The sequence below is a fragment of the Anolis sagrei genome, chromosome 1, assembly GCF_037176765.1.
Source record: "Anolis sagrei isolate rAnoSag1 chromosome 1, rAnoSag1.mat, whole genome shotgun sequence".
NCBI classification, from domain to species: domain Eukaryota; kingdom Metazoa; phylum Chordata; class Lepidosauria; order Squamata; family Dactyloidae; genus Anolis; species Anolis sagrei.
In genome coordinates, this window is record NC_090021.1 from 29150364 (window position 1) to 29171521 (window position 21158).

At 38.4% G+C, this 21158-nt stretch overlaps 1 protein-coding gene across 3 annotated transcripts in view; it reads left to right on the forward strand.

The window, feature by feature from the left end:
• THADA (THADA armadillo repeat containing) overlaps positions 1–21158 on the forward strand; it is a 166796-nt gene that overhangs the window by 46786 nt on the left and 98852 nt on the right. For all 3 annotated transcript variants that reach the window (XM_060754384.2, XM_067463631.1, XM_067463626.1), the window contains exons 24-26: positions 74–184; positions 1284–1406; positions 3137–3228. In XM_060754384.2, the coding sequence (XP_060610367.2) occupies positions 74–184; positions 1284–1406; positions 3137–3228 (326 nt within the window). The remainder of the gene's footprint in view (positions 1–73; positions 185–1283; positions 1407–3136; positions 3229–21158) is intronic.

Sequence of the window (21158 nt, forward strand, 5' to 3'; positions counted from 1 at the left end):
TTTGTGGAATTGTTAATGACTATCCTTTTTGAAATTGTAAATTATTAATCTTTGTGCATTTTTTAAAATCTAGGCTTTGCTAGCTTCAGAACCAAAGAGTAAAACAGGCTTGCTAAAAATGACAATGCAGGAGTTGATACCCTTAGCTTCCCCTTCAGATGCACCACCAACCACAATCCCTCAGGTAAAATATAGCTTGTACATAAGATTTGTAGAAGATGTGCCAGTTTTATTTGTTGGGATGTTATCAGTATAGAGTAGTAGCTCAATCTAGGTATTCCTTAGGACTTTCTAGTGAAAATGGGAGCAATACGTAATACAACTTCACGTAATGCACAATTAACTTGTGGATTGCTCCAGGGTGTTACGATAAATAAACTGGTGGTAGTTTCCAGTTGATGTTGTCTGTGAAGTATAAAGCACTGAACAATGTTTGTATTTATTTATTAAATTATAGGGTTAATAACATTGGAGAGTAATGTTTGCCACTTGCCATCTTTGGGGAATATGACATGAGATTTGCTGACTGTTCCCTTGAGACAAAATGCTTGCCTGTACAGAAAGTATTTCAAATTGGGTTGCTGTGAGTTTTCTGGGCTGTATGGCCATGTTCCAAAAGCATTCCCTCTTGATGTTTCACCCACATCTATGGCAGACATCCTCAGAGGTTGAAGGGTCTGTTGGAAACTAAGTAAGTGAGGTTTATATATCTGTGGAACTTACTTAGTTTCCAACAGCTCCCTCAACCTCTGAGGATGCCTGCCATAGATGTGGCTGAAACATCAGGAGAGAATGCTTCTGGAACTTGGCCATACAGCCCGGAAAACTCACAGCAACCCAGTGATTCCAGCCATGAAAGCCTTTGACAACACAGTATTTCAAATTGATTAGCTATGGTTTCATATTAATATTTTATTGGTGAAGTAATGCAAGTGTCAGAGCTTTATCCAGAGAATGTGTTGATCTTGGTCATTTGCCATAAGATGCCTATAAAAATAAAATAACAAAGGGAGCAAATGCAGTTCTTAAGATGCATCCGTACAAGCATTTCCATTTGACATAAGCCATATTTGCTGCCTCCGAGTTAAAGTGTGCTATTTGGATCTCTCATGTCTGACAGGCCAAATTGCTCAAATATATTTCAAATTAAACTCTTTATTTGGGGCAATCTACTGAACATTTTCTATGCTGGATTAGAGTGTTGTGTTCTTCCATAATTTTATTAGTGAGTTTGAGATTATTATTTTTAAACTAAGTAGTCTACATTGACTTTTCCCATGCAGGTCCATGCCTTAAATATCTTGAGAGCTTTATTCAAGGATACCCGCTTAGGAGAAAATATCATTCCTTATGTGGCAGATGGAATGCGAGCGGCAATATTAGGTTTTATGTCTTCTGTCTGGGCAGTAAGTTAATCCTTTACATTTACTACATTCAGTTGAAAAGCTACATGTTAATGACAGTAAACAGGGCATAGATTATGTTTCTCAATAACACTGCAAAGTCTTGTTGAATTTTTTAATAAAGTTATATGGAATGTATTCTGAGTGGACATGCTGGCATGGGGATAATGTTATTAAACCGCCTACAGTACCACTGAAATTTGTCTCTTGGTGTTTTCAACTAACTTTTGATTTAATTTTATTTGAATTTTACTTGTGCAACAAAAGATGAATATTTATCCAATTTAAAAGAATGACAGAGATTCAGTTTTTCTAACATGAAAAGTAGTTTCTACCTGGTTGATTAGAAGTAATTGTGCTTTTAATATTGAAAATGTATTTATTATTTTCATTCTACTATAATCAGATCTCTGTTGACTTCCTTATCCTAAAGAGTGTCTTAAGTGCCAGGAGTATATGTATATTATTTTCTCAGTCTTGATAGTAAGTATCTCAAGTTGAAACTAGAATTATTTAGTTCAGCTACTCAATTAATGTGAACCTGAAATAAAAGAGTAATTTGATAAAAGCAGGCTCAGCCAAATGGAAGACAGCAGAAAAAAGGAAGACTACTTTACAAGTGGATTGATTCAATCAAGGAATTCTTAAATTTGTAGAACTAGAAGTAGTCAGTCTATGACAAGGGTTCTTGGAGGTCTCTCATTCATAAAGTTGTCATAAGTTGAAGTTGACTTGATGATGAATAAAAACATTAGCAGTGCTTAAGTATGTTGTTAAAGCTTTTTCTTTGCCATATGCTGAAGATTTGGAAGAGCTTCTCAAAGATAATTCAGTTCCTAGGGTTCCTGTCTCTATATCAGTGGTTCCCAACCTTTTTTTGACCAGGGCCCACTTTGGCCACGGAGCACTTTGACTAGGGACCACTTTGACCAGGGACCACTTTGACCAGGGACCACTCTTCAACATTAGTACCAAAAGGGGCGGGGCTGGTGAGCTCTGCGGAAAGGAGCGGAAATAAAATAAATAAAATAAAATAAACAAATAAAGAGGAAGGATGTAGTGGACAGGATTTTTGTTCTTGTGGTCCAGTGCTGGGCTGCAGCCCACAGGCTGGGAATCATTGCTCTATGTGATGGAATTTGTCCTCAATTGGTGGAAAACCTTAATTATCTGGGTGTCCCCTGGGCAACGTCCTTGCAGACGGCCAGTTATCCCACACTAGCGACTTGCAGTTTCCCAAGGCGTTTCTGGCCACTTCAAAAGAGTTATGCCAAATAAAACTTGTTAGTCTTTAAGGTGTCATAAGATTTCTTTTCTTTTCTTTTTTTTTTGCTGTAATACTCAAGGCTACCTGTCTAAAAATCTTTATCCCAGTTCTTTGTATGTATCATAAATTATCCAAATTCTGAATTCCATTGCAAGTCCCATTGAGTTGATTTATTGAGTCAATTGTTGAACGATAAGTCAACTTTTAGGTAACTCCCGTTGATTTAAAGGGGCTAACATTGGATTTTCGTCAGTAGGTTTTGTATTGTGTTCTTGGCTATTCTGATACTTTTAATAAGGTAATGCTATTATTAACTTAGAGAATAATGCTTTTCTTTCATATTGGAATACTTTTGCATTGTCTGGCCGCTTGTTAATTTAACAAGAATATTGTATGCAGGATGTAAGCATATTCAAAATACTAAAGCACCTTTTAAAACTGTTTTTTCTGCTGCTTGTTATATTAGGTAAGAAATTCATCTACCCTTCTTTTTAGTACACTCATTACAAGAATATTTGGTGTTAAAAGAGGAAAAGATGAGAACTCGAAAAAAAACAGGTATGTTCATTTTCATGCCAAGAAGTACCCATGTAAAATATGCTGTGGCCAAGAGCAACCTTGAAAAAATTGTGTACTTTTAATGGATTAATGTGAAGCCTAATGTTACAAAAGCAGTTCTGCACTTGATTCAGATCTGATGCCAAGGACTAAGCCCTGCGGTGAAAAATAACTACTATAAGCAGCAAGTGTTAAATTTGGTTTTAAATGGATCTCCAGACCAGCTGTTGAGTGTGACTGATCCTCATCTTTTCAAAAGATTTATTTCAAAACTTGGCACAGTACATATATATGTTTGTATATGTCTATAGGGGAGGGGAAGAAAACTGGATATAAGTTGCTTGGCATCTATTTGTAAAGAATGATGTTATTTCACTGTATCACTGTAGGGATATTCAAGTCCACCTGCCCAACATACCTATTAATAGAAAGAGAATTGTAAAGAAGTCATCCCAGGTTGCCATGGCAGAAGGTTGGACTGGATGACCCTTGTAGTCTCTTCCAACTCTTATCTTTCTATGATGATGATGATGATGATTCCTTTTCTTACGTGCTCCTCTCAATGGATCAAGGCATGAACAACTAATGAAAATTCAGCATACAGCATTATAAAACAAATAAAAAGATGAATGCTGATTAAAATGCCTAATTAAAAAGCATAATAATAATTTTATTTTTACACCCTGCCTCCATCTCCCCAAATTTATTTATTTATTTAATTTATTTACAGTATTTATATTTTGCCCTTCTCACCCCGCAAAGGACTCAGTGCGAATCACAATGCACATATACATGGCAAGCGTTCAATGCCATAGACACACAACATATATAGACAGAGACACAGGGGCTATTTAACTTTCCTGCTTCATGAGGATATGTTTTTTGAATTCCGGCCCCCAGGGGGAGCTGTTGCTACACCATCGACTTGTGACACCGATAGAGTACTTCCTCATTCTTTTGTACGCTGCTGGAGAGTTTTGTGGTGTCGTAAATTAGTCAAATTAGCCTCCCTGCAAAAGCGGTACTTAAATTTCCAACTTGACAGATTAGTGCTTGTTTATGGTTGGGCCATTGGGTTCCACCTATTTCTATCCGGTGAAAGATTTCTTTGGTTGATGTCCACAGAGGTATTTTTGAGTAAAATATTGGCTTGTACTTTTTCCATACACTAGTATTTTTTTAGGAGATTACTCTTAAAATTGGAATCAATTAATGTCTTCTCATATATCAAATATCCATGCCATCTATATCTTAAGTCATGTCCTTCTAGTGTCAATAGTTTTTATTATCTAGTGTTATCCAATTTTTCATTCAAACAAGAGCTGCAGCTTTTTAGTATAACTTAAAATTTGCTAAGGCCATCCTCTCTCTGTCTTTGGCATCTTGTGGAAATTGCTTCTTAATTCTTTGTTTTTTAACTTTCCATTGTTTGAACTTAGTATTATTTAGTAATATTGGCATTGCTTGAAAAATAACATCATTTTAGGGAGAACATTCATTTTGATTGTAGATATTCTTCCTGACAAGGAAAGATCTATCTAGTATCATCATTTTAAATCTTTTTGTATTTCACACCATGTTCTTTCTTTGGATAAGTCCAGATTTTTAATAGTAATGTGAATCCCCAAAAACTTAACTTGATTAGCTATCTCAATATCTGTCCTTTCCTTCAGAAGCTTCTCATCTTGTTGCTAGATATTTTTAATTATTATTTTTGTTTTCTTTTTGTTAACTGTGAGAACAGCCACTTTTCCAAAGTCCTCAATAGTTTCCAGTATTTTAGATATCGTTTCTGTGGGCTGTTCCATTCATCTGTGAAGCTCTTTTCGTGGACTTTCTGGCATCATTGACAATTTACCATGTTGATTGGGCTTCTGGGAGTTGATGTTAACAGCTCCCAGGGAACTCTCTTCCCTAATCCAGAATCAGTGGTCTAGTAGAGCTTTAGAATGAAACATGAGCAAATGTGAAGCACACCGTTCTAAATTGTGAAAATTCTTTGAAAATGTATTGTTGAAGGCTTTTATGGCCGGAATCACTGGGTTGTTGTAGGTTCTTTCGGGCTATATGGCCATGGCATTCTCTTCTGACGTTTCGCCTGCATCTATGGCAAGCATCCTCAGAGGTAGTGAGGTCTGTTGGAACTAGGAAAAAGGGTTTATATATCTGTGGAATGACCAGGGTGAGACAAAGGACTTTTGTCTGCTGGAGCTAGGTGTGAATGTTTCAACTGACCACCTTGATTAGTATATAATGCCCTGACATTTTCTTTGAAAATGTTATGCTTTGCGAAAATTTCCTTGCTGTGAGTAAAAACCTGCCAAATTACTCTATGCTTCCTTTGACAAAAAAACTTAATGAAGAAAGGAAGGCAGGCATAGTTATTGTTTGTTGTCAGACTAAGTAAGTTGAACAGCTTATTTTTCCAGCCCTGGCTTCTGGACGGGTCCTGAGAGAATTCTAGGAAGGTTGGTTTGGGAAATCACTTGTCCTATGGCATCCTGTTCTGAGAAATTTCCTAAAAGTAAGGTATTGGATAAAGAAGTATCTCAGTGCTGGGAACTTTCATCCCTCGGTGATGAATGAAAAATTGGCCTTCTCTCTCTTTTGTTATGCCTACAACTTTTTTCCTCCCATTGCTGCTGCACTGCTGTTGCCTTATACTGGTGGTGTTATCTTGGTGTGGTGTACCAACAGCATTCTGGCAAATAGCTTTATTGGACTGTGGGCAAGACGTTTTGTTGTTCAGGATGTTGTTAGGGAGAGAAAATTATATATTAGGGCCAGGCAAAGTGGGGCTCTTCTACATGTGGCTATTATTTTGAAGCACCTAACCCCTCCTTTGTGGTGAGGGAAAAATCCTCCAAAAAGCTTTTAGAAGTGTCTATTCCGCTTTTAAACAAACTGCATGTTCAACATTTTGTACATTTTTATTCCTAAAATCAAAAGTAGGCAGTTGGAGCTGGTGCATTTTGGGCAGTATGCACAGCTCTCAAGTGGTTGTAGGAACATACATTTTCCCTGCACCTCTCAAAATTGCCTACTTCTCTTACTCAGGAACATGATGTCCAGGCATAGTAGGAATGGAAATCATATGGCCCTCTAGATTTCGTTGGGCTTTACTGCCAAAATTCCTTACCATTGGCTATCTTGGCTAGGCCTGATGAGAGTTTGCTGTCCAACAACATCTGGATAGCCACATGATTTATACAATAGCAAAGCAAGAGTTGTAGGAGTCTTGACATTTTCTGTGAAGGAACAGTGGCTTAAAGATGAAATATCCTGCCCAGTTCTCAGTAAAACTCTGGTTTGAAACCTCCAGTGACTGGTGCCCTTGACTCCTGGTGTTCATAGACTTTTGTATGAAGACATAGCATGTCTATTATAGTGCTAATATGTTATAGGGATGTGAGAGTTGGGCTACTAGGACTTCATTACATGAGTGGAGGGAAAATGGGGGAGAGTGAAGGATAGCCGAGGAAACTGTCTTACTCAGTTCCGTCCTGTCAAGGTCCATCTTCTGCCATCCAACATCCTTTCCCCATTGAGGTCCGTCTTTTCCCCACTTTCTCCTGTTTAGAGTGGGAAGGAATTCTGGTTTCCGTTTCTTTGCGCTGCAGAAACTGAGCCCTACAGAGTCCCATCAGAAGTGGCCTTGCGTCCTGTGATGGCCTCTATGCAGGCCCGTAGCCAGGATTTTGTTTCGGGGGGGGGGGGGGGGGCGGTGGTGGTGTGAGTCTGAGTGAAACAGGGTATACCCTAGCAAACCTTTTGTATTGTTACCCCAATACCCCCATGCATATGGGATATATTGAGCATGGTGATCAGATCATGATATGAATAAACATAACAGTTTAAATAATGTACCAGTAAGGCCTTCTTGTGGACCACCATCAGATTTTCAGAGGTGGGCTGAAGCCCCCAAGCTCCCCCCCCCCCCCCGGGCTACATGCCTGCCTCCATGGGCCTCTGTTTCAGTAATATAGAGAAACGGGGAAAAGAAGCAGAGAAGACTGCATTCAATGAGGTCATAGGAATCTAGGAGACAAATATTTAAATTCTTGTTCATAGAACCACATTGGGTGACCTTGGGCATATCACACTCTCTTGGTCTTCAAGGAAGGCTATGGAAAAACCCCTGTATCTGGCCAACAAAACCCCACGATAGATTCACTTTAGGATCACCATAAATCAGAAATTAGTTGAGGCTGCATCACAACAAGGTAATAGCCTTAGGCACCACGCTTGAGATTACTTTTTCAGGGATGAGTTTTGATAGCTAACCTAGAACTTTCAGGAATGTTTCCTTTGTAAAATCTAACAAAATACTTATATATTCTGGATTAGTATTTAAGTCACTTTTGTAATTTAAAAAGCCACTAGATGTCTCTCTTGATGCATGTTTTTTGTTGCAGAATAATTCTTTTGTACTTACAGCAGCTATATGTAATTTGCTGTCCTCCAGGCAGACCTTGTTTCCAATATGTTCTTGTGTTTGGATTGCAGTCAAACACAGTTTATGTAATTTTTTGGGTTCTTTTAAATGAGCAGACATTTTAGAACGGCAAAGCCTGGAGGTAGGAAACTTTTCATAAAAGTGGGTTTTATTTCCACAGATGTTGTACTGATGCACCTCTCATGCCTTGTACTTAGTTGGCAACCATGGGCAACTCTTAAAAATTAGGCCACTTGGACAGGTGTCAAAGAAATAAATGGGAGACTTCATCCTCCAGGTTGTTTAATGATGGGGAAGTGTCATGTTGCTTGGACGATCATCCCAATAATGCTTTAATTCCATAGATAAGCATCACACATGATTATATATAATACAGATGTGCCTTTCTTTAAGGCACTTATTTAAAATGTCTTTTAGAGTTATACATTTTGTTGTTGTTCGTTCAGTCGCTTCCAATTCTTCGTGACCTCATGGAAAAACCCACACTAGAGCTCCCTGTCGGCCGTGGCCACCCCTAGCTCCTTCTAGTACAAGCCAGTCACTTCAAGGATACCATCCATCCATCGTACTCTCAGTCGGCCCCGCTTCCTTTTTCCTTCCATTTTCCCCAGCATCATTATCTTATCCAAGCTTTCCTGTCTTCTCATTATGTGGCCAAAGTATTTCATCTTTGCCACTAATATTCTTCCTTCCAGTGAGCAGCCTGGCATTATTTCCTGGAGTATGAACTGGTTGGGTCTTCTTGTGGTCCAAGGCTCTCTCAGAATTTTCCTCCAACATCACATTTCAAAAGCTTCTGTCTTCCTTTGCTCAGCCTTCCTTATGGTCCAGCTGTCACTTCCATAGGTTACTATGGGGAAGACCATTGCTTTCACTATGCGGATCTTGCCAGTGTGATGTCTCTACTCTTCACTATTTTATTGAGATTGGTCATTACGCTCCCAAGAAATAATTTTCGCACCTAGAAATACAAAGTCTGTCACTGTCACCATGTTTTCTCCCTCTATTTGCTAGTTATCAGTCAGATGTTTCGTTATCTATGATCAATCTGGGTTTTTTTGTAAATATGTTTAGAGGCTTTTATATGTACTGGGGAGTGAGAAAAAAAGCTTTAAAATAATATTGATTTTCCTGCAGTTATCTGGATCCTAACCCACCATAAAAGTGAAGTGTGTGGAAATATCTTACCAAATTCAATTTAACTGATATAATTTCATATTGATTTCTAGTAAATGTTTTACTTGTGTTTCTTTGTCCCAAAGATAACATTTATTTAAAAATAATTTGTGACCAAAACTTTTGAAACCAATATTATCCTTTAGATCCTGCTCTTGCCACTATGAAACTTAAGCTGACACACTTATAGGCATGTTGTGTACCACTGAGAGCTGTGTTGAATTTCTGCTTAGCAGCTTCAATAACATATACTAAAACTACTTTTTCTGTTGCAATAAAATACACTATTTTTGCGCCCTACCCCAAACTATCTTTAACAATGTGCCTTTGAAGATTTTATATGTAGAGTTAGACATTTTCAGAAATGAAAAATGTATGAATATAAGCTTTTTATTAGCATCCTTGCTCTCCATACTGTGATGCAGGAGTGCCTATTAAACTTTCAAGTGAATCTCGCTAAACCCATAATGGCTAGAAAGATTTAATCTCCAATGTGGGTGGTATTTTTTTTACTCATTTTCCTGAAACCTATGGGATTTCAAACTACAAGGGGGTTTCCTGATCCATGTGTATTTAATATGGATACATTTTATTTCTGAGGTGTACTGTGTGAATGTGACAAACAAAAAATCCTTGAAAACATCTTCTGCAAGTAACAGAGACCTGGGATTTACTGTTCAGTGGCAACTCCAATTCTGTTGTTTAATGTGTAGATTGCAATATAGTAAATTATAATTTAGTGCAAGTTATGTTAAGTAGAAATAACCACCTGCACTTTTGGACAGCTGTAGAAAGATACTTGTTAATGAACGAGAATGAGGAAAAAAAATGGTCTGAACTACTGAACTTCATTACCGACAGGGCTTACCTACAGTTTCCTGAAATATGCTTATCTTCTGTTTACAGCTTTGGGCAGTGAGTAATTATTCTTCCTTTACTGGCATGCTGAATGCAGGTTCCTGTGAACTTCAATTAATACCTTTGCACTGATCAGAAAGAATGTTTAGGCATTGACTTCTATTTTTCCTTTTGACAAGGCAAATTCTCTGTAATTCCATAACCTGTGGTAGCATGCCTTTAACCACAGCATCTGCTATTCCCAACTCCATTCATGCCGACTGTTGTATAAAAGGAAACTGAATGTTAAATAGCAGGTACATTCCTCCTTCTATGTCAGTTTACTTTCCAGGATGAAAACAAATTCTCAGTTAATACAGGGATCTAATTCTAATAGATAGGTATGAAGGTATGTGGTTAGCATTGACATTGAATAAGGCCCTGTGTATGCATATGAATTTAGGGATAAAATGGCCCTGATATTGCTAATGATTGAATAGTGATTCCCTGATAAGCAAAACCATAACTTATTGTATAGCAGATTCTCTGCTGAATAGTTTTGAAAGGAATTACCAGCATTTGTATAATTCAGATGTATAAAAAGTGGAATCATAGTGCTACAGAGGTCACCTGGTTTAGTGCTTGTTAAACTATGAATCCTTACCACCCTTAGTTTGATGTTGGGGTCACAAAAATTGGCAACAGTAAAAGATTTCAGAATGCCGCTCATTTATACAAATCTGTTAGCAACAACTTGCAGTGGACTCTGGGAAAAATGTTTCAGCTTTATGCCACAATGAGTGAAATCAACCAGTTGAGCAAGCCTTGTAAATCAGTGGTTCTCAACCTGGGGTCCCCAGATGTTTTTGGCCTTCAATTCCCAGAAATCCTAACAGCTGGTAAACTGGCTGGGATTTCTGGGAGTTGTAGGCCAAAACACCTGGGGACCCACAACCACTGTTGTAAATGATATTATTAGCAGTAAAAGTTTGATTTGTATACCTACTTCATATACCTATATACCTAGGTAAAGGTAAAGTTTTTCCCCTGACATTAAGTCCAGTCGTGTCTGACTCTGAGGGTCAGTGCTCATCTCCATTTCTAGGCCAAAGAGCCGGCATTGTCCGTAGACACCTCCAAGGTCATGTGGCCGGCATGATGGCATGGAGTGCTGTTACCTTCTTGCCAGGGCGGTACCAATTGATCTACTCATGTTTGCATGTTTTCGAACTGCTAGGTTGGCAGAACCTGGGGCTAACAGTGGGAGCTCATCCTGCTCCCCAGATGTGAATCAGCGACCTTTTGGTCAGCAAATTCCGTAGCTCAGCGGTTTAACTCACTGCGCCATTGCGGGTTCCTATATACCTGGGATCACTTTAAAAAAAATTCAGGGAGAAAAGCATCACAAGAGGGGAAAGTTTACGAAACCCTAATGTAGTCCAAACACCTGCCATACAAGAATATACAACAAAAGATGGCACGTTGTGTGTGTGTGTCTGTTTGTTAGAACCTGCACGTCGCCTATCAACTTAGAACAATTCCATGAATTTCCTCGGATTTTCTTAGGCAAGGCAAACTCAGAGATGATTTTGACAGTTCCTTCTTCCAGGATTCTGTGGCTATTCATCATCCATCAAGATGGCTATCCAGCCACAAACAGTTTGCCACTGTGTGTGAGCATTATGCAAACTAATGCATTTGTTTGAAGTACTAAAATGTTACAGCTACAGTATAATTAAATGATTTAATCTGCTCAAGATAAGTGATTTTGTTAGTGAATCCCATTCTGGGAGAAAAGTGGGGTAGACATCCAGTAAATAAACAGATAAATAAGATACAGGACACTATCAAGGGGATTTGTTGTTTTCCCTTTCATTGAATCTGTTTTTAAACAGATACATGCACCTGTGGGAAGTTAATTTACATTTGTAATAATACAAATGTTGCATTTCTCTTTGTATTTCTTTGACATAAACAATCTCTTATTGTTCTAATTAGATTTGTATTTGATACAAATACAATCCAAGGGGCTGGCACTCAAATTCATTCACCTTGTTGGGGAAATGCCTATATTATGCACACATATGTTGGAGTGGGAATGTTTTCCAGTTCGGATTGTTTCTACCTACCCTGGTATGGACATAAAGGAGGCATTCTCTTTAGTTATATATTTATTAATCTTTTTTGCTTCCCCTGTTCTCTTCAGGCTGGTTCCCCATTGTATTTTGTGATGTACTATATTTATTTTTTTGGCTAAATTATCTCCCCAAAATTAAGTAGCGCATTAGATTCACATAATATGGCAATCTTACAACCTTATCACACCCCCGGTGACATTTTGTCAGCAAGCGTTGTGAAATGGCAGGTGTGGCAATGCTTCCCCAATAACACAGGAGTGTTGCCCAACCGGGACGGAAGTGTGCTGGTTCCAATGGAGCCAGTACAACACAGGAGCCTCCCCATGTTGACGAGAATGCGTCCAGGGATACTTCCATGCCAGCTGAGGATGGGGCCTCCCTCTGAAATTTAGGGACGTTGTGTGATGAGCTGTAGGCCCATCTGTCCCTCAACTGGGGCAGAAGCGTCTTAGGACGCTAAAAATTCCTCATGTGGTGAGAGGTCCTTAGTGCTGAGCCAAAGCAAAAGGGGAAGCACTTGGAGCTCCTATTTGAAAGACATCATCAATAATTTAATTGCCATGGCACAATGTTATGCAATCCTGAGATTTGTAGTTTGGTGAGGCACCAGCATTCTTCAGCAGCCCCCATGACCCCCAAATTACAGCCCCCATAATATTGATCCAAGGCATTTAAAGTGGATTCATTCCACAGCATAGATGCATCCCAAGGTTTTTTTCCCATTGCTGAAAACGTAGGTGTTCTAACACTTTGGTTTTTAAACTAGGAATTGTAAGCAAGCTGCCATTGTCATGCGTACCTTTTTTGGCCAAATTACAAAGTGAATTTTTTGCCACTGTATTTTACATTTGACAGCAAATACCGTACTTTTTTTGGTTTCAGGATTTTGAAAATGGAGGTGCACATTAGATTTGATGGTGCATTAGACTCAAGTACAGAGACTTTTTCTTCCTTGTTGCACAGACATCAAAATAAATGGATTTCTTTGTGTAAGGGAGTACGTCCTACCTTTGGCCATAATGAACTATTTGATTTGCTTAGGAGAGGATTGTAAAGTAAACCCATCTACTTCTTTAAAGTTTGAGGCAGATGTACTGCAAATGTGTTATAAGGCTGAAATGTTATAAAACCCTCTCCACTCAAATAATGCATTATTTGGTGATCAACTCAGAAGAATCCTTCATGGCAGTAGTCAAAGAAAGTAAATCACCCGGGATTAGTTTGGGATGTCTTGGAAACTCCAACTCCAACGGTACATACACTGTGGGTGTTGTTTGTGCAAGCCCAAAGCTGATGTGTGGTGAAATAACATTTTTGAACCTTATTTTTGTAACATTACAGCTGTCACTCCCTTGTCTCTTACGAATTACTTTATCTTGGGATATATATTTTTTAGATTCCTGTGCACCGTCAGATGCATTCCCCCCTCCTTCACTGATTTTCTTTAGAAATGTTGGCTTTTCACAGCTGTTCCTCTCATGCCTAAATACACAAAGGTATCATAAATAGCAAACTAACAGGTATTGAGAGACTGGGGCATAAAAGAGATCAAAGCAAACAGACCATGCAGTCATTTCAAAATCTTGGCTGGCTGCTCTTGTAAATAAGAGTGCTTCTAAAGCAGAAAGCATTCAACTTCTGTATTTATATAGGCCTTGATTGACACTTTGGTTATTAACTTCATAAAAACACAGGCAACGTAAACTGGTAGGAATGTTTGCTCTAGTAGTTTCTATCTGAAAGAAAATGGAAAGCAAGGTATAATGGCTTGCTCTCTGTTTCCCTAAAGTATTTATTTTAGAACTATGCAGTATAAAAGAATGTTTTCCCAAGTCAGTGAACTTAAGCCATATTGCTTGCTTTCCAGTATTGAAGTACGTTGTTGTTCTTGGAAAACAAATTGCACTTTTATCGATTATTCCTGCTCCACGCAGTGATGCTTAATGATCCTTCTAGTCTCCTTGTCTTTTATGTATAGTGCATCCAAATTGATCTTGTGAATACCCATAATGGTAGAAATGAAAATGTTGGCCCCTACAGGGTTTTCTTAAAAGACATGTTCCACATTTAAATCTAGCATAACCCCAGCTGCCCTTATTTAAGATTAAATCCCACCAGATTTAGGATTGTATTGTCAGTCTTTGTCTTAGTACAGGTAAAGTGTCTGGTTTTGCTCATGAGAAGTGCATGTTAAATCTATATAAATAAAAATGTAATGTTGATTTGTGGGATTAACATAACTCAAAAACTACTGGACGAATTGCTGCCAAATTTGGCTACAAGACACCTACTAACCCAAGGAGTGACCATCACTCAAAAATGTTTGATGTTGTCATTTGGGAGTTGTTCTTGCTGGGATTTATAGTTAACCTATAATCAAAGAGCATTCTGAACTCCATCAATGATGGAATTGAACCAAATGTGGCACACAGGACTCCCATGACCAACAGAAAACACTAGAAGGGTTTGGTGAGCATTGACCTTGAGTTTTGAAGTTCACCTACATCCAGAGAGCACTGTGGACTCAAACAATGATGAATGTGGACCAACTTGGCATGAATATTCCATATGCCCAAATATGAACACAGATGGAGTTTGGGGGAAATAGATCTTGAAAATTGGGAGTAGCAGTTTCTGGGATTTATAGTTCACCTACAATTAAAGAGCATTCTGAACCCCACCAACAACAGAATTGGAGCAAACTTCTCACACAGAACCCCATGACCAACAGAAAAGGCCATCCAGTCCAACTCCCTTCACCAGGGCAAGAAAATGTAATCAAAGCCATCCAGCCATAGATAGATAAATACCTCTATATATTACCTGTAAGGTTCAGCACTTTTAATTTTTGTCCATTACATTTGGCTCGGCCCCTAGGTTTTTAATTGTGTCACGGTGTCATTGTTTTACTGTTTTATTGTTTGGCTTGATGTTTTAGTATTTGCTTATGAGTTTTACTGTATATTGCATGTTTTTGTTGTCGGCGGCCTCGGCCTTTGTAAGCCGCATCGAGTCCTTCGGGAGATTTTGCGGGGTATAAATAAAGTTAATAATAATAATAAATAATAGATAGATAGATAGATGGATGATTCACACACACACAGGACAATGATATGTTGCGTGTTCCAGAGTAGGCAAACCAGACAATCACCACATCAACACTGACAAAGAAACAGCAAGAAATACTGTTTATCCACAAGCATAAAGAAATTACATATATTAGAAACGGACACTTTCTCATTATTTTATTTTCCAGATCAACAGAATGGGCCACAGCAACGCGTGGCAGGGGACAGCTAGTAAATAATAAAGTAATAACTTTATTTGTATCCCGCCTCCGTCTCCCTGAAGGGATTCAGGGCGGCTAACATGGGGCCAAGCCCAAGCAATTACAATAAAGCAAAATAAAATATATACAAGATACACAACAGCATCAAGTAAAAATGTGTATACAATAACATAATAAGATAATAACAATAACATGATAAAACAGAGTATAAAAACAATACAAAAATTTAAATGAACACGAGCTGGGCCAAGTGTGAGGAGTGAAAATTGTAAAACTCGTGGGTGAGGTAGATAGATAAAGTGCTGTATTTAGTGAGAGATACTCGGGTGGGATAAACAATGAGGTTATTCTCAACTGAAGGATGAGATAAAGTGCATCAGAAAGACAGTTGACACTGAGACAGGAACTGACATGGGAATTGTTTTTATAATTGTTTTAACTGTGTTCTGATATTGTTATGGCATCAAATCACTGCTGGCTGTGAATCGCCAGTAGGCTGTTAGGAATTGTGGGAGTTGAAGTCCAAAACACCTGGAGGGCCTAAGTTTGCCCATTCCTGGTACATATGGTAATTCTAAACATTTGTGTGTCTAATGCATTGTCCTTTCACTGCTGTGCAGTGTCACATTTTATGTTCCTACTTGAAGAATCAATGTGGTTAGTCACTCCATACTGAGGGATGTGTATTTGCCAGCATCCTGTTGCATTTCATTTCAGTTTGTAGCTCACTGACCTTGAACAAATCTTCAAAAGTTTCCTGGACATATGAATCACTTCCTAGAATTGCAACTCTTTTAAAAACATGTTAGCATAATCACTTCTATTACTCCCCTTCCCTCTAGCATGTTCAGCATATTTTGCTAGGAAAAATAAAACAGGGGAGAATAATTGCATGCAAGGGTGTGGACCTGGTTAATTCACCTCCCAATTATTTTAAAAATTACATTATATTGGAAAGTTATCAAGATTTACTACACAATGAGGAGAGGAACAAACATCATGGGTAAAAAAAAGTGTCAACACAATGCCCACTACAATGTGTTTAACCACGAAAGGATGAGTGGTTTAAAATAAAACAATCAGACATTCAAAAGGGGGCCATGGTGGCACTACAGGTTAAACTGCTAAGCTGCAGAACTTGCTGATTGGAAGGTTGGCAGTTTGAATCCGCAGGATGGGCTGAGCTCCCATTGTTAGCTCCAGCTTCTGCCAGCCTAGCAGTTCGAAAACATGCAAATGTGAGTAGATCAATAGGTACTGCTTTGGTGGGAAGGTAACAAAGCTCCATACAGTCAAGGCGGCCACATGTCCTTGGTGGTGTTTATGGATAATGCCGGCTCTTCGGCTTAGAAATGGCAATAAGCACTCCTTGCCTAGAGTCGAATTTGACTAGACTTAATGTCAAGGGGAAACCTTTACCTCGAGACATTCCAAAGTGCTTATTATGCTATTAATGCAACATGTTCCATATTAGCCAAAGGGATTATACCACAAATGTAAGTGAGATGCAAAGATCCTTTGATAGAATTGCTATTAGTTGCAGTAAACCACAAAATCTGGTCTAATTGTGCCAAATTTTGTGGCTTTGGGAAATTTACCTGTTGTATCCTATTATGAAGTCCACTGAATTCCTCAGGTGACCTTCAATATGTGAATCCTGACAAAATTATAAATCTTGGGGTGGGAGTGTGGAGTTGGTGAGATATAAAATGATCACTTAAATGAAACCTATGTGATGCTTACATTGTTGTTTTTCAGCACTAGTTTAGGAGCCCCCAGTGGCGCAATGGGTTAAATCCTTGTGACGGCAGGACCGCAGACTGATAGCTCAGGGGTTCAAATCTTGGGAGAGCGGGTAGAGCTCCTTCTATCAACTCCTGCTCCCCATCGGGGGATATGAGAGAAGCCTCCCACAAAGATGGTAAAATATCAAACATCTGGAGGTCCTCTCGGCAACATCCTTGCAGATGGCTCTCACACCAGAAGCAACTTGCAGTTTCTCAAGTGGCTCCTGACACAATAAAAGCACTAGTTTAAGACTTAGTTAGGTGTTTAAAAATGAGTAAGGAGATTAGCTTCATGCTGCTTTTGATTGATGTTTTTGTTTTGTCTAATTGCGAAACTTTATTTGAAACAAAAAGATAACAATTTCATAAATTGATACCTCAGAGTAACTCTTGCATATCTACATTTTAGTATTGTAAGTTGCCTTCAATTTCTGACTTGAGGCACGAAGCTTTCCTAGTAAGGTTTGTTCACATAGGATTTGCTATTGGCTGATAGAGTGTTACGTGCTCAAGGCAATTCAGTGGCTATTCTCATTAGCAAGTGGAGATTTGAAATGTGCTTTCTGAGAGTCCTAGTCCAACACTCTAGCCAATATTTCATGCTGGTTCTCTTCATTTTAGGCCGCTATAATTTCTTTGTACCTCCATATGAATTATAAAAGGTTATTCGTTTCTAGAGGTCTGATTCACATATGTATCTGAAGGAGTTATTTGTCGACTGTAGCATCAGGCAAGGACTTGAAAGTTTTAATAAACCTTCACACATAAGTGAGGAAAAGTAGAACTCCTATCCCTGGAAGTCATCTGAAAGCATTTTTTTAATTAAGGCAGTTCATACTTTTGTCAGCCTCAAGGTGATATACATATGAAAGACATGTACTAAGGATTTCCCCCCCCCATGGAAGTTTTACTTTTCAGGTTTAGGTAGAAGGAGTGTGTTCTTTCTTGGATTAAAGCTGTATTTCAGCTCTCTGTTACAGCCATAAGAAGTTTGTTCTCCTTTGTGGGAGTTACTGAAACATCAGAAACTAATGGCTTGCAGATGCTATATGGAATAATGAGTGTTCTTGCCAAAAGCACTTTTTGCAACAAACTCTCCAAGAGTTCTTTTTCAGACATGACTTCTTTGTACTGATTGCAGCCTGGAGAACTTGTTTTGACAGACTTCCGCTTTCTTAACTCCTGGCAACACATTTTGGTACATCCTTAACAGGTAATGAATGTTTTGCCAGGAAAATGCAGCTCTCTCACAGACACACACACAAATGTAGAGTACATTATTTCAACTTTTTTAAAAAACAACAACTTAATTGCCAAAAGAAAACACTTTGCATGTTCACATACAGTAGAAAGGATGAGCAAAACAATGAGTTGATAAGGAAACTCCCAGTGGTCTAAATAACAGTACCAGATCCTATCTGATCTTGAAAGCTAAAAAGGATCAGCCTTTGTTGGTACGTACAAGTTGAGTATCTCTCGCTTGAAATGTTTGGGACCAGAGGTGTCTTGGATTTTTTATTTTTGGGAATTTTTTGAATACTCGGAGCTGCATATATGTACATAATAAGTTATCTTGAAGATGGGACTCAAGCCTAAACCCAAAATTCATGTATGTTTTACATATACTTTATACATATAGCGTGAAGGGGATTTTGTGCATGGAATAAAGTTTGTGCACATGAAACCATCAAAAAGAAGAGGTATCACTATCTAAGCCACACATGCAAATTATTTTGGGTTATTTGGAGTTGTGAAATTCCAGATAAGGATACGTTGACCTATATTTGGCTAGGAGACCGCCCATGAGTATCAGATACTGTATACTATATTTTACAGGAAGGATTCAGCAAAAAAGGTGAAAACACTAAACATAGGAGAAAAAAGAGGATGCAAGTAAAGCCAACTCATATATATATAGGGAAGGGGGGGGGGGGGATACCTTTAAGTAGGATAACCTCTCCAGAAAGATTAGAAGACCTTCTGGATTGGGAGTCATAGACAGTGATTAGAGAAAGCAGCAATCTCTTTCAACTAACCCTCAGTCCCTGCAGACTCCATGTTGTTTACACATGAAAGCATATTCCATCTTTTCTGATTATCACTCACATTTCCTGAATCCCAAAATAATGCACCACTATTAATTTATTTTGAAAAATTAAAAGGAAAAATTACCGGTTTGATGTTACTTTGATTTAATTCTTGCAGTTTCTTTGTGCATGAACATGTCTTCAAGTCACTTGTCAATTTGTGGCAACCCCATTAATTTAATATGATTTGCTTATTTAAGAAATTCTCATAGGTGGTTCCATTTGGTCCCAAAAGTTTTCTGATCATCTGGGCCAGATTCTTGTAAGAAACTGGAAAGCTAATCATCACCTTCCTGTTCTATTGAAAGAGTTGAATAACATCCCAAAAGAGAGTCGCATACAAATAGCTTAACTACTAAAGATTTAGAATTGATTTCATTGATCCAAGATCAACTCATGCAAGATCGTTGATCTAAGAGCCCTCTTTGGCTGTTTTCTCATGATAATTTTGTATTTATCACAGGCATTTGTTAAGATTTTCTTGCATGGCAGGGGGTTGGACTGGATGGCCCTTATGCTGTCTTCCAACTCTGTGATTCTAAGAGGAATTTTATGTATTATCTTAGAAGAATAAATTTCTTTTGGGCAGAATAAGAGATGTTATGACTTGGATTGTGTGATTTTAATTGATGTTGTAATAACTGCTTGGACTTTAATTGTATTTTTTATTTATTTTATGGACATATATGTGTAAAACATTAAATTGTTGTAAGGCTGCCCTGAATCCCCTTTGGGGCGAGAAGGGCGGAGCACAAATGTGGAAAATAAATAAATGTTATCTTGTGTGTCATCCAAGACTTCCTGGAGCTGGAGAGCAACTGCCTTCTCAATCACCTTGCCCAAAAAAGGAAGGTTAGATCACTGGTATGGAATTATTAAGGTCCAGGGGATCCAGAGAGGGCTTTTTCAGCAGCATTGTAACAACCGCTTCTTTTAAACAGGATGGAAAATTCCTCTCCATGAGAGATGCATTAATAGTTTGATATATTTGAGATCAAATTGCATCTTCTCCCTGGACGACTGGCCAAGAGGGACAGTATTCTGTATCAACAGTACCTACCAAATGAAACTGATCCAGTGTGATCCGACTCACAGAGTTGCTGGACACCTTTTTGTTGGCATCTGCTCAAATGACAGCATCTAAGTCAGGTCTTTTGGAAGATTTTTTATCTGCAAAATGGTTATTAAAGGTATCACAGTGAGCTACGAAAGGTTCTAACAATGGGTCCGGAGGGGAGAGTACCTGAGTTAAGCCTCTCATGTCTCTGAACAGCTCAGCTGGACATGAATCCGCGGATGCAATGCATGCACAAAAGAAAGCTTTCTTTGCTGCATGTTTTGCCACCTTATAGGAGCAGAGGTGCTCTCTACACAGTGCCTTGTTGCATAGAAGCTGAGTTTTCCAGTTATCTGCACTCTAGTTGTCATCTTTCCCTTTACATTTCCTCTATATACAAGGGAGCGTGATTGGTAATGGGCCACAGAGGATGTTTGGGAGCTATCGTGTCAATAGCCCTGGTTAGATTTTGATTCCATTTACTGACCAGGATTCAACAGGATCATCGATGATGCCAGCTAGTGGGTTTTAACATTGTAATAGCATCTTGTTTTATATGTAATTTGATGTTCTCTGTCCTAGGGCCCTGTGTGATTTTCTGCTTAATTAATATTACCTCTTCCCCATGGTGATAGTCTATAATTTAACAACACCAAAAGAGTGGTGTGATATATGTATAGTTTTTGATCTCTAGTTGATGATCATGCATAGTCCTAGATGTCCAAAGAAAACATGTTGCTATGGATAAAGTAATTGGTCTACCCTGTTAGTGCCATACTAGTGTATATCCTTTTATTTCATTCATTATTCTGTTTCTCTGTGATTGTCAGAGATTGTCAGTATGTGTTAGACTGAGTTTGTGGTAGCAGAAGGCAACATGTGATGTCTCTTTATTAAAGCATCTCTTCAAGTTTTGCTATCTTTTCCAGATCATTTTAATGATCACTTTACCTGTTCAGAAATGGAATCATTGGTTCACAAATTGGCTGTACTCATTACAGTTAATATGCCCCAGGGAGGAAGGTCATGAAATCCTCCTTTATTCTGAAAAACATGAAATTTGATAAATTGTTGAACAGATGACCTGTGCCATATGTCATTGT